This window comes from Micropterus salmoides, unplaced genomic scaffold (assembly GCF_014851395.1).
Source record: "Micropterus salmoides isolate LMB-PRFRI ecotype aquatic unplaced genomic scaffold, ASM1485139v1 Ms_hic_scaffold_7, whole genome shotgun sequence".
Classification (NCBI taxonomy): Eukaryota; Metazoa; Chordata; class Actinopteri; order Centrarchiformes; family Centrarchidae; genus Micropterus; species Micropterus salmoides.
The window spans coordinates 35954989-35968798 of record NW_024044459.1 but is presented as its reverse complement, the minus strand read 5'-3'; the positions used below and the strand labels follow the sequence as shown (position 1 = coordinate 35968798).

The window sequence follows — 13810 nt, the reverse complement described above, 5'->3', positions numbered from 1 at the left end:
AATTCACCAACAGGAAGTCGGCCATTTTGGATTTAATGGTCATTTTTGGCGATTTACACATTTTGTACTTTAACAAACTCCTCTTAGGGATTTAGTCCGATCAACTTAAAATTTTCACTGTGCACTCTAAACCCATTGACGATTAAAAGGTATTCAAACGGTTATTACCAGTCGACCAGTTTGCCCGTGGCGTGTCATTGAAATTTGGTGATTCGCCATTAAACAGGAAGTTGTTCAAGTTGTTGAACTTCAGAACAAATAATCACATCTGCAGTATAACAATAGTCCTGCTCTGAACACATCCATATGCGAATATTCACTCAAAGTCATAGCGCCACCTGCTGGCAACAGGAAATGACACGTTTTACACTGTAATGTACTACTCCAAGCAGACTGGATATATAAATTTCCAAATTGTCCCAGAAAACCAAGAATTTCAATGTTTTTTTTTTCATAAATTTTTACTTTTGTGTAATTACGTACAACTTTACATAAATGCCTGTAAATTAAAACTGGCTTAAGCTATTGTAACCAAACTTCAGATGCTCGGTCTGAGCTTCGCTGAGCTTCGTCCTGTGATATTCTTCCATTAGGGAGCGCTACACTTGCAAAACATTTATACCTCGTAATTCGCTGCACGGATTTGTACGAATTTTTGTACGATCTCAGGTCCCTACTCCGTTGATGTATAAAATTTGGTAATGACAGCGCAAAATGGCCGTGGCTTATTACAAGAAATAAGCCGTACGTCCTAGAGAGCTGAAATTTTTTCAGCACATCCACTGATTTGTGACTAACGTTTGCCTCAGAAGTCAGTCACTCTATATTTTTCAGAATATGCTAATTCAATCATCTCCACAAGTCTTTCTTCAAACACTACCAAAATCAACACAGAGATTCTCTGGATTGCCGATATCAAGTGTTTCAAAGGGTTTTCAGATCGGTCAAACGATGAGTCTGCAGTGATATTTAGTATCTTGCTGTAACTTGTACAGTATGCACAACATTTTATGTTTTCCTCAGTGTTCGATCAAGTGCCACCAAAACAATTGACAATGCACCCAAAACCAGCAGAATGATTTTTTTCAGAATTTCCTGACCAACATCTTGACAGTTGTAAGCGTTTTAAGTTTAAACTGACAAAACTATCCGAGTCTTGCACATGTGATGTCACTGCCTTAACTTGTGAGAAGGTGTGTGGAAACCAGTAGTTTCACCAGTAGTTCAGTCAGTAAGTCACCTACTCTGGAGATCTGAAGATCCAGGGTTCAAATGAGGTGACCAAATCAGACTGTTCAGATCATAGTGAAAGTGCTCCATTTTATTTGGATCCCGAGCACTTTCTCCTTATTTTTCTCTGCTTAAAAGTGTTTGTGCATCTTAAACTTTAAACCTTGGAAAGACAAAATGTCACAGGTGGGTTGAACATTTCACCCAGTAGTCAGGTACATACGACACTCTCTGAGCTCAAGGTGATGCCATAATAATCAAGTTTGCGTTTTCCCCAATTATCTCAAAGTCCAAACTCTTTCATCACTTTAATCTCTTAAGTCTTCTGCGTCGGTTCTTCTCCTCTGATTATGTCAAATATTCACGACTTGCTTGGATCCCGATCATTGTCGCTCGTGGCTATATTATATTGATTTATTGTCCAACTGGCAACTACATAATATTTATTAATTCATGTTATTGTTCAATGTGTACATGCTTTACATAAATGATTTTGAGGTCATGAAGTCATTCTAAGACTAACAAACAAAATGTGTTTGAGTTCGACTGTGTGAGGCCATCAGGTTAAACTTGAGCCACGTTTAGTTCTGTGTGAGAAAATGCATCCGCTCATTCAATTGAAATAGGCCAATAAGACGCTGCGGTGGCCAATCAAATACTTGCAGGCCCACATTTCTGATTAAAACGTTGTAACATAAACACCATATTTCTACCGTTTACCTCGCATGTGTTGAAATGAAAGATAAAATTACTGCCGCCGTGAAAACATTACAGAGTTATAAAATCCAAGTCCCTCAGTTTTATGAACCTCTGTAGAGTTTTGTTGGTGTCTCAAACCTTCAAACTCTTGGATGTGGTGCTCAAACTGAACTTCCTGGATTGTATTTCATCATCTCTCCTGTACCTAAAACAACATGCCCACACAAACAGACTTTGTGTTGCTTTAACACCCATTTGTGATTATCAGAGATTGAACATACACTGATGATGTTTGCAGCAAGGCCGGTCTTTTTAACTTCTGTCTCCACATCGTTGTATTCCTGGGATCCTGTAGTCAGAGGAAACAGCTTGAGGAGGTCGCCTTTCATGTCATCCCAATGTGGCGGCAGAGCGGCGTCTGTACCTGCAAAGAGAATAAGGTAAAGTACAGTTTTTATAACCTGGATCTTGTTTTTATAGTTTTGACCATTACTCTGCATCAGTGTTAGAGTGTGCACTACAGTTGTTACATCTTTGTATTTAAAATTTAAAATATTGTATAAACAGAGGCAAACTGTTTTATGAACGGAGATTCCAACAACACTGTAAATATGAACGTGTTTTTATTTTAAATATGAGCTCTGTGGAAATAAAACCACTCACCTTTCAGGTCTTTTCTAAGCAGCTCCACCATTTTATTGCCTTTCTCTGAAACTGCTTTCCTGAGCACTGCGTCAGCGTTGTAATTTTCGTTGTCGATCTTGATCTTCACACTTTGTTTTTTCTCCAGAGCCTCCTCCAGGTTGAGGTTGGTGTAAATGTCGAAGGGCACCGTCGCCTTGTTGTCGTGCTGAAACTGCCACTCTACAAGCCCGCTCACCAGCAAGGCCTTATTCCTCAAGGTCTCCGTCCTCTCCACCTTCCGGATGATGTCCCTGATGGTCACCAGAAAACACATTTAAAGGAATACGCTAACATTTGGCGCTCTGGACCGAAGCTCTCTTCTCTCCACCGTAACTGACCTGACCGTAGCCTCGGCGGTGAAGACGTCTCTGGTCAGACCCTCCAGGTGGATTTTGGGCTCCTGGTCCTCCTGCCCTTTGTCCAGACGGATGCTGACCGTCAGTTCCCTCTGCAGGGCCTTCAGCTGGTCCATGTCAGCCTGCGACAGCTGATTGATGTACTGATCTGTGATGGTGCGCTCCGCCTGCTCGGCCCCAATCACCTCCTGAATCCTTTTCTTAGCCAGACTCACAGCCTGCAGTGGCGGTAACGGTTGTGGAGGTTACAAACAAGCACTGCTGCATCATGAAAGAACACTTTCATATTCTCACTCTCTTAATCTTTCTGTGAGGTTTGCTCGTTTCAACTGGATGAATACAATGGTAACCTACTACATTGTCTCAAGTACTTTGAGTATTAATATTGTCTTTCTACTTCTACTCCACTATATCTCAGAGTAAATTATTGTACTTTTTACTGCATTTATCTGACAGCTTTAGTTAAATAGAAACCAATGATAAGCTAATAAAATACAACACAATGATTAAACCAGTGGCTGCAAAACATTTTTGTCAGGGCCTAATTTAGACTCCTTGTCATGTTTCAGATGTCTGAATTTTTACCAGTTCAGGACTTTTACTTCAGTAAATGATCTAAATACTTCATGGATTAATACCAAGTGTTCATGAAGAGGTCAGCGCGCCTGTGACATTTTATTAAGACCCACAAATTGTTATACAAAGCTTCCTGTTCTGCTTAGATTGTGGGAAAGTTTTATTTACAAAATCAGTCCTCCAGAGGTAAATCAGCAGATGTGAACATAACAGTTGGGAGCAATTCAGCAGAGCAGAAAATATTAATCCAGCTGCCAATTATGTTTCATCAGAGCAGAGCACGTAACTAATACCTAAACTAAAACTGTTTTTTTACATTTTGTTCAGATTAAACAAGCAAGATCTATCATGTGAACACCAGGGCCCGTATTAATCAAGCTTCTCAGAATTACTCATAAGAACGCTGCTAAGAACTGACTTAAGAGTAAAAACATTCTTGGCTCAAAGCTGCACTTAAAAAGTTAGTTATCAAGCATCTCAGTCCTAATTTGAGTGAAGTGTAGGACTAAATCTTAAGTGTCAGTCTGCTGATTCACGACACTTTGCTGTGCAACAAACAAGATTTTGGATGACGATGTAGCCAAGGACCAATCACTGATTTCCTTATTTAATAATATTCTCAGATAAATTCACATTGAATGGTGAAATTCCTAACAGGAGTTTATATTCAACACACATTTAACAATAAAGAATTTTCAAGAGAATCCTTATGATATACACATTGGAAATTAAAGATGAAAAAAGTTGATCTTTATGAGTGCCATCAAATGCGTTTGTCCTGTGGTAAAGAAACAAAGCGTCATCACCACCTTCATTACTGTGAGATGACGTCTCTCACCAACTCGCTGACAAAGATCATGCCTGCGCTGTCCGACCCCGTCTACTTAACTGCGCATCATCAAATAGGCCTAATTCAGAAACATTCTTCCTCTCCTGAAATATTTGCGCATGTCTCTGTCTCCACAGCGCCATCACAAGCTACTGCTGGCAGCTCCTAACCACCTGAGAGACCTCTGGAGCTTCTTAAATAACTGGGAGAGTAAGAGTCATTCTTAGCTTTAAGACATTTGATAACTTGCTTTTATTCTTAAGTTTGAAAGTAGGAGTAAATTTCATGAATTCTCAGCACTTAAGACTAAAATGGCCCTTTGAGAAGCTTGATAAATACCGGCCCAGGTCTTTTAGAGGTGTATTTCTGAATGTTGGACAGGCTAGCTGTTTCCCTCTACTTCTAGTCTTTATGCTAAGCTAGGCTAACCACGTCCTGACTCCAGCTCACTTAGACGTGAGACTGATTTCCATCTTCAAATTACTCAGTCTTGCAAACGAAAAGAGTTTAGTGTTTTTTCCCAAAATGGTGAAATATTTCTGGCAAAGCAGATAATGCATTCAACACATCATGAGATTTTATTGTTGGTTTTTAATTGGTTTAAAATTTACAAACCTGTATTGCTGTCCCACGTGTTTCCTGTTAGTCGCATGAACTATACAACTATGTTTCTCTCTGTTAGTTCATTTCTTCATGTAAAATGTGCTGACTTGTGTCCAGAAAGCTGAGATCCTTTCAGAACAAAGAGCTAAAACACAAAGTATAGAATAAATGCATGTTCACCTTTTTGTTGTCAGCACACAGCTGAAACACTGTGGGCTCAAACTCTTCCCTCTCCAGAACCAAGTCACCAGTGCTGCGCCGCTCCGTACCAGATACAGTACTAACAAATATAGGGACCGGGTCTGAAAGAACATAAAACAATGAACTAAGTACAGTACAGTAAGATATGTTTGCAGTGATAATAAAAGTAACAAATTCTCAAAGACTGCAGCTTTATTAGGACATTGAACGGATAAATTTATGAGATTCTACAGTACATTGGTCTCATGTTAAATGAGTCCATCAGTTATTTGGACAAACAGACAGTTCTTGTTTGTAGTATCACTCGGATTTCTCTTCTTACTCCATTGTTGTCCAGAAACCATTAAAACCCATTAGTGAGCCTCTCTGCTGCTCTGGGTCACATGTTCCTTCATCACCATGAACACATGGTAGTTTATTCTGACTCGGTCCCACATACACCGTCCTGCTGCCCCAAATACTCACTAGAGCGCCACATGTGGATTCATCCACCGCTGAATATAAAAAATGCAACATCCTCCTGTTTGTTTGATTAAAAACTACAGTGAGCAGCTGTTTTAGGAAATTACTGAGCCTTTTAAGATACATTAAGATATATATTTGTTATTTGTTAGTTGTTTGTCTCCAGCAGGAACCAATGGCCATGGAGCATTATCTCTTAATCACTAAGAAATAACTTCTGAGTAATCTTGATCAAAATAAACCAGAAGAAATGACATCAACATGTAGAGCAGGTGGAGTTTACAGTCAAAGAAATGTTGAATTACCTTTGATCTTGGTGAAGACGTTCTTCTCCTCCACGCCCTCTTCCTCTCTCTTCATCATGCTCTTCTGAAACTCCGTCACCATGAACGTCTGGAAGATCAGGAACTTCACGCTGCGAACAAACTTTGGCTGTTTGTTTCTCACAAACTCCACCACCGCTCCCACCATGGCGTCCGCCACTGCCGACGGTGAGGCTCCTCCCTGACCTAACAGGCAGACAAGTGCCGGTGATGATGATGAGAGGATAGACAAGAGGATTGGATATTTGTGATGAGTCAGTGTGTTTTAGTTCTGTCCCCTGAAGATGTTGGATTTTAATATTGATGTGACACAAACTTTCAGATATTTTTCTTTCTAAATATACTTTAAATGCATCTTCTGTCTGTTCTAATACAGCGAAATGAGTGAATAATACTAAAGAAATCAAAGTTTGACTGTAAAGCCAAACATGGCTGAACAGCAAACCAGTGAAATGACAGGAATGACGACATGAATCAATAAACAGGAAACATGTGAGAGAGAAAAGGAAATTTTTTCACTTAAAAAAACATAGTAAAAATCAAACAATCTTTGTCAGATTCTAATTAGCACAGAGATGTACACAGTATATTGTTTTTGTTTGCACAGACCTGTTCCCAGGGCTGGGAAGGAGACAGACTTGAACTTGTTTTCCTCGCAGACCTTCAGCACTGAGTTAACCATGTCCTTGATCTGTGCAGGATCATTCCGACCAACAATGTGGATGATGTTTTTGCTGGGCAGCTGGCCGGCCGATGTCAGGATCATCGGCTGAGGCTGGTAACCCGGAGAATTCACTGCAGAGAGGAATCAAACAACGCTCATGACACAGTCAGGCAAAACCCACTGATTTAATATGTTTAATTTTACAATACAGATCCAGTGCGACTGAAGACGTTTAATATAAATGTATTAACTTAAATACAAAGTGTCCATGACGTCAGATTTCAGAGATGCGATCACAAACTACAGAAAAAGCAGTGAAAGGGCTGCACTAGAAATGTTGGTGGACTTGTGTCAGACACATTAACAAGACTGAGCGTCTGCAGCCATGCTGGCAACTCTGAGGCTGTACTTCTACACAGAGGGGCTGTGAGCTAAATGCTAACATCCTCAAATGACAACATGCTGATGTTTAGCATTTATATAGTTTTACCACCTTAGCACGCTAACATTTGCTAATTAGCATTAAACACAAGTACAGCTACTACATCTTTTCCTCTGTCCTCCCAGGTCAATGGCATTTCACTCGTTTACTCCTCTCACGGAGAGCGAAGTATCAGAACTCCTGACCCGTCCAACTACAAGCCATATCTCCAACCGTGGTCCTGACAATCACTCATGTGACTGATACTTCTCTGGCTTCAGGAACCTTCCCGACAACTTTCAAAAGCACTCAGGTTAAACCCTAGCTCAAAAAGCCATCCTTCGACCCAACTCAAGTTGAGAACTATCGGCCAGTTTCTCTCCTAGCATTTTTATCCAAAACTATTGAACAGGCAGTATTCAAACAGGTCTGAGAATTCCTCTCACAGAATGACCTCCTAGATCCATATCAGTCTGGTTTTAAGAGTGCCCACTCTTCTGAAACAGCTCTTCTGTCTGTAACAGAAGCCCTAAGGTCAGCTAAAGCTGCAGCCCAATCCTCGGTTCTTATCCTGCTTGACCTTTCAGCTGCCTTTGACACAGTCAACCACATGATCCTGCTATCCGCTCTCTCAGCAATGGGCATCTCGGGCAAAGCACTCCTGTGGTTCGAATCCTACCTCTCGGGGCGTTCCTACAATGTTTTGTGGCAAGGACAATTATCCTCCTCCCACTGCCTCTCCACACGGATGCCCCAAGGCTCGGTGCAAGGGCCCCTCCTCTTCTCAGTTTACACTACCTCACTGGGGCCGATCATTCGCAGGCATGGCTTCTGTTACCACTGCTATGCAGACGATACGCAACTCTATCTATCCTTCCAGGCTTGCCACCTCTAAGACTGACCTCTTGGTCATTCCAGCCAAGCAATCTATCCACTACAAAGTCAAACTACAAACTACTCTCAGTCATGCCGCTTTGCTCTGTACAACATAAGGAAAATCAGGCCCTCCCTCACTCAGTACGCCACCTAGCTTCTGGTACAGACCATGGTTATCTCTCTCGACTATTGCAATGGCCTCCTAGTAGGTCTTCCAGCATGTCCGGTGAAACCCCTACAAATGGTTCAGAACGCAGCAGTGTGTCTTGTTTTTGATCAGGCCAAAAGGACTCCATTACTGTCACTCCATTACTGTTTGACCTCCACTGGCTCCCCGTGGCCTCCAGAATCAGATTCAATTGTCTTAATTGATGTAACAGGTCTAGCATAGAGTAATTTAGCTGTCCCCATAAGTGTTTTCTGACGATTTAGCTCAAGGTATTTCTCACATGTACTTGACCTTGTCAGGGAGACAACCATAGACTGATTAGTTAGTCAGGCTAACAGATATCAGTGTTCTCTGGGAATCTTAGAATGTTGAGTTCCACACAAATGTTTGCAAGAACTCACTGACTCCACAGATTAGAGTACAACTCATGGATTGTGAGAGATTCCAATATGACGAAGCATTGGAGTCTAAACATCAGATAGATTAGTTGTTCTAGGTGTAAGATGACCAAATAGAGAAACCTACAGGCACTAGGGGGAAGACAGAAACACAAAAGGGACCACAAGATGTTCTCCTTCAGATTTGGTGTTGGCATTTGACGTGTTCACATGTTGTATGCTGGCACTGAATCTCCTCGACCGGGCTCAATAAACCATGCTATGTTATTTCTTCATCAGTCTCCGAAAGTTCTTCACACCTGAACCTGGCTCACAACAAAATCATTTCAACACAGCTAAGTGAAAGCCTTCACTTTGAATTAACCCGAGTAATCCTGCTTTTTTGTCACGTTGGCATCACAAATCTTCAGGCTGGCCCTGTAGTTACTGTGGACAAATAATTTCGGACATGTGCCACAGATCCTTAGTAAATTAAATCCTTAGACTAGCTGTGAAAATCTGTGCGGGGAATGTCAAAGCAAATGTACCTTTGAGCAACGCTCGGCTGCTCCAGAGCAAACAGTGTGTGGATAAATGAAGGTTAAATTCCAGCTACATACCGATCTGTGCGCACTCCATCTCTACTTTTAATCCAGCGCTGTCTAAGATCGCCTTGGACACTCCTGATATATGATAGAAAGAACATTGAAGAACAAATGAGGCTGCTGTTAGTCAGAAGAACCAAAATAAACATATTAATTTAAGAATACTAATGACAGATGCAGAAAAGAGTGGTTCTCCTTGGAAAGACAGAAACAAACAAATTAAAAAAGCTCTTGTTTGCAGGTTCCCGAATGATTCTCCTAATCATCCATTGGTTTCAATGAACTTCTGGAAACATCCTATGTTCTGTTTTTTATTTGTGGTCAGTGTAACGATATGTTTAATGATTACAGATTTAAAGTAAGACTTCTGCCAAGCAGCAGCTGAAAGTGGGACAGGACAAAGTGGCCAATGTTTGCATAGTTAACTGACATTAGTGAGTTTGCTGACTACCTGAACGAGTACACTTGTAGCGGTAAAACCTCATGAGTCCATTGAATTCAGCAACGGTACATTTCATTGCTTTTCTATTTAATATTATATATATATATATAAATAGGGACTTTCACTTTGACCTCTCATTGATATGTCAAAAATGTATGTCTAATGTTCATTGCCAGTTAATTACACATATCTAAAAATATAATATCAATTAATACATTTTTAAAGTGTGCAGACCTTGTGGTTTATTTAAAAGTCCTCACTGCATCAGCACACAGTGAAAAGGTAACATGAAAGTAGAAATGACGCTGTTTCAAGTAAAAGTCTCTACAAGTCGACTTTCACTGAAATGAACTGAAACCAGTGGCTGCCTGTAAAAAAGGGTCATCAGTTAAAATTTGTCATTTGAATGAACTGTTACTCAAGGTTCATCACTAAACTACTTGACTGTGGTATCCACTCCAGGACAATGGCAGCGCTGCCAGGAAGGAGGCTCACCTGCTTTGAGGGTAAAGTCCGGACTGGAGGAGTTGATGATGACATCACTGGCCTCTTTGGTGATGTCTCCAGACGACACCTCGAGGATGAGCTGACCCATCTGCATCCGATGCACACCGAGGGAGGGCGACGATACCTGACTGAAGGAGGCTAACACACACACACACACACACACACACACAATTAAAGATGAGCTGTTACCACTTACAGTAACACTGAACAGACAAAACTGAGAGTAAAGATATCAAACTGTTTGCCATGAAAGGCCGAGAGTCTGCAGTAGGGCTGAAACAATTCATCGATTAAATAGTTTACTAAATTGCATCGAGGCTTTGTTTAATCCATATAACTATATACTGTTTTTCACAGACATTTATTACTGTCGCACATCGCGCTTACGCTGTGAACTCAATGTGATTATGAAGCCGCTGTTTGCAAAGTGGAGGAAGAGAGAGAAAATTGCAAGAGGCGAAGAAGAAAGTGTCCAAAGTATGGGTTTATTTAAAGCAAAAAGAAAAAAACATATCTGTAATGTTGCAGTCCGTCCACCGTAAAAGGAAACTTATGTTGCCTCGGCTGCAATCCTCAGCTGTAAATGTGCACACGTGCGTTTGTTGTTCTCCGTGAGTTTGTGTTGTAACATTGCAGTCACGAGTTAACTGCGTGTCGGGGAGCAGCACCTTAGTATAACTCGTAGCACTTTGTGTGTTGTTTGCGTTGGTAAAGCAGCTGTCTGGTTGTTGGTCTGTTGTTGGTCTGACGTTTGCTGTATGACAGCAAGAAAAGAAAAGACTAATAAATATCTATCAACGTACACAGCTGATCCTGTTACCGGGGGCAGGGCCGCTGCCAAGCAAAAGTACTTCTTAAACGACGCATCGATGAATTGTTGAAATAATCTATAGAAGCGTGTATTACTAAAAAGTTAGCTGCAGCCCTAATCTGCAGGTTTTCAGAACCAGCTGAATTCACTGGTTAGCTGATTGGTTAAAGGTGAACATGAGTAATCAATTATAAAACAACAACAAAGAGCTAAAGTCTTTGGTTTGACTCCCAATCTGAAGATATTTAGCAATCCATGACGGGAGATCCGGAGTAAATCTCTATTCACAGATTACTTCTGTTGATGTGTTTTGTGTTCTCTGAATAGTTTGTTGTTCATGAAATCCACACACAAGGTAAAGGTTTAAATGAAAGGCTCCTTACCTGAGGGCTGTTGTGATTGGCTGACAGATGCCACTGGTGCCTCGTTAAATTCCTGTGCTTCCCTCATGTTTCTCTGGTCAGTCTGACCTCTGAACGCCCTGGTGAAACACTGGCAAACAAGATGTTGGCTCATTATTTTAATAATTCAAATGTCGGCAGTGAAAGCGGCAGAATCAACGCTCAGTATTTATATGTGCAGTATGCACTTCTTCTTCTTTGGTTTTAATACATAAACTGTGCTCTGATTGTCTCGACCGATAAATAAGAGCTGTGTTTTTAGAGAGCTCTGATGAATTCATTGTCAGAACATGATAAGCACTCAAACACGCCGTCTTCAACAAAGTGAAAACTCACATCCACAGTCTGGCTGTCACTCGGGTGAACGACGATGACCACCTCTCTCAGATGGCGAGGATTTTTATTTTGGCTGAATGAGTGGATCTCCCTCAGCAGGACTCTGGACACCAAGTCTCTGGGGAAGCCCAGGTTTCCCGTACCGATGGCCGGGAAGGACAGTGACGTCATCTGTCGCTTCTCAGCCGCATCCAGACAATATCTGACGGTGGTGATTAACTCCTGAGACACAAAGAAGACAGAGTGAGGCTGGACTACAAAGACTGTGGGCTTAAACCAGCTGCTGTACAGGCTGGGAAATACAGTAAGTCAAAACTTCTACTCCACTACAATCAGAGGGAGATACTTCACTACATGTATCTGACAGCTGTAGTTACAGTTACAGTTGCAAGATTTATATTTTCCAAAGAAAACGAAAAAAAAGGACGAGTGAAAAAAATATGATGCACTGTGACAGATTAAACACACAAGTATATAAATTATTTCAAACTAGCTCCATCTCAACTAACAAACACACTGAAATGCTACTTACACATTAATGTGCCAGTAATGCTTTTAAATAGTGATATTTTCAATGCAGGACTTTTACTTGTAGTGGAGTATTTTTAAATTGCAGTACTGCAACTTTTACTCAAAGGTTCAGTTTGTAATATACAGAAATGCAATATAAGATCCATACCCATGTTTTCAGTGGTGTGTAAAGACGTTACATAATAAACTGTTATGTTTTTATTACCTTAGAATGAGCCATTTCTATCTCCATAACTGCGGGCACCCCCTTCCATGAACGTTGCCACGTTGCATCGTCATGTTTCTACAGAGCGCGTTTCGTCACTGCGTTCTTCTTGTTCTTCTTCAGGTAGAATTCAGCCAGTGCCGATACTCATCACTATGTTGAATACGTACGTTAGAAGAAGAAGAAGTAGTAATAATTTACTGCAGGGGTCTGCAAATAAGTTTTTGAGTAATAAGTTAGATGGTGGATGAGAATATAAGGAATAATATTGACCTACATCAACATGTTGTTTGGTTAGCTCAGTTGGTAAGGTGCAGGACTTGCAACCCAAGCATTGAGGGTTTGATCCCACCTTGGGATGGCTTTTTTTTCTCTCTTCAACAAATGGATTCTGCAGCGAATGTTTCTGAGATCACGGCATGTGCTGCAGTGTTTTTGTTTCGGTGTTTGATCCTCATCCATCAAGCTACGGACGTTTTTTTATTTCCCCAGTATCTCCAGGCAGAGGGCATTTAGGGAAATCACGTTTTCTAACGGCTCTTTCAGAGGGGTGTTAAGCAGCTACAGAGTCTTTTAATGTCGTTCAGAGTTTTTCAAAGTAAAAGCTCAGTTCAACTTCAAATAGAAGATTACAGCAAACAAGCTTCTCGTGTATCCAACGAAGGTTAAAATCAAGGGCAACTGGATTTGGTTGAAGATACTGGAAGACGTTTCGTCCCTCATCCAAAGGCCTTCTTCAAAAGTCCAGTTGCCCTTGATTTTAACCTTCATTGGATAACTATGACCTGGATGACTGAGAATCTTCATAGACATCAAGCTTCTCGTGCTTTTATTTTGTAGGCAAAACCACTAAAGAAGAAGTGATTATGTGAGCAACTATTGCTGTCCCGACTAAGATCTATTTTTAAGCAAAGCTATCAAAGTATTTATTTATATTTTGTTATAAATTATAATTATTCCTAATCTGGCAGCGGGCCACATATTGCTGGCGGCAGTTTTGGCGAGGGTCCATGATCACAGACAGAATTAATGTGTTTCCCTTGTCAGTGTTTGTATAAACTTTATCTAATGTGTGGTTTATAATGGACTGTGGTGCAGAAACAGTGTTTCACACTCTTGGCTCACATTTTCCATGTTGTCTGTCAGTGGCAAAGTCACAATAACATGGTTTTACTGAATAATTCAGTAAATATCATTTCTTAATAAATCTACCTAAAGAAACCTCATTTCTTGACTGGCCACTCTCTGCTGTCTCAGAAGAGACACCTTTTGTACTGTGTCAGCCACCGTTGCTGTCCTGCGCTCTTTGAAAGGTCAGGGGGCAGTGGTAGACTAGATAGATGGTTGCAATTCACAACCCTCACCACTAGATGCCACTAAATCTCACACACTGAACCTTTAAGTAAAGAATCAGAATACTTCCTCCGTCACACGCATGGAGGATCACACGTTTGCTAATGTGGGTGTAGTTACAAATGCTGCCACTAGGTGTTACTGAAGAG

At 40.9% G+C, this 13810-nt stretch overlaps 1 protein-coding gene across 2 annotated transcripts in view; it reads right to left on the bottom strand.

Annotated features, from left to right (window-relative positions):
* The window catches only part of LOC119891506 (protein mono-ADP-ribosyltransferase PARP14-like), a 35554-nt gene that overhangs the window by 4009 nt on the left and 17735 nt on the right, over positions 1–13810 (bottom strand). For both annotated transcript variants that reach the window (XM_038703209.1, XM_038703210.1), the window contains exons 12-21: positions 11573–11794; positions 11219–11327; positions 10013–10162; positions 9091–9153; positions 6573–6758; positions 5946–6149; positions 5158–5279; positions 2952–3187; positions 2593–2864; positions 2211–2353 (exon numbers count right to left, since the gene is read on the bottom strand). In XM_038703209.1, coding sequence (XP_038559137.1) covers positions 2211–2353; positions 2593–2864; positions 2952–3187; positions 5158–5279; positions 5946–6149; positions 6573–6758; positions 9091–9153; positions 10013–10162; positions 11219–11327; positions 11573–11794 — 1707 coding nt within the window. The remainder of the gene's footprint in view (positions 1–2210; positions 2354–2592; positions 2865–2951; positions 3188–5157; positions 5280–5945; positions 6150–6572; positions 6759–9090; positions 9154–10012; positions 10163–11218; positions 11328–11572; positions 11795–13810) is intronic.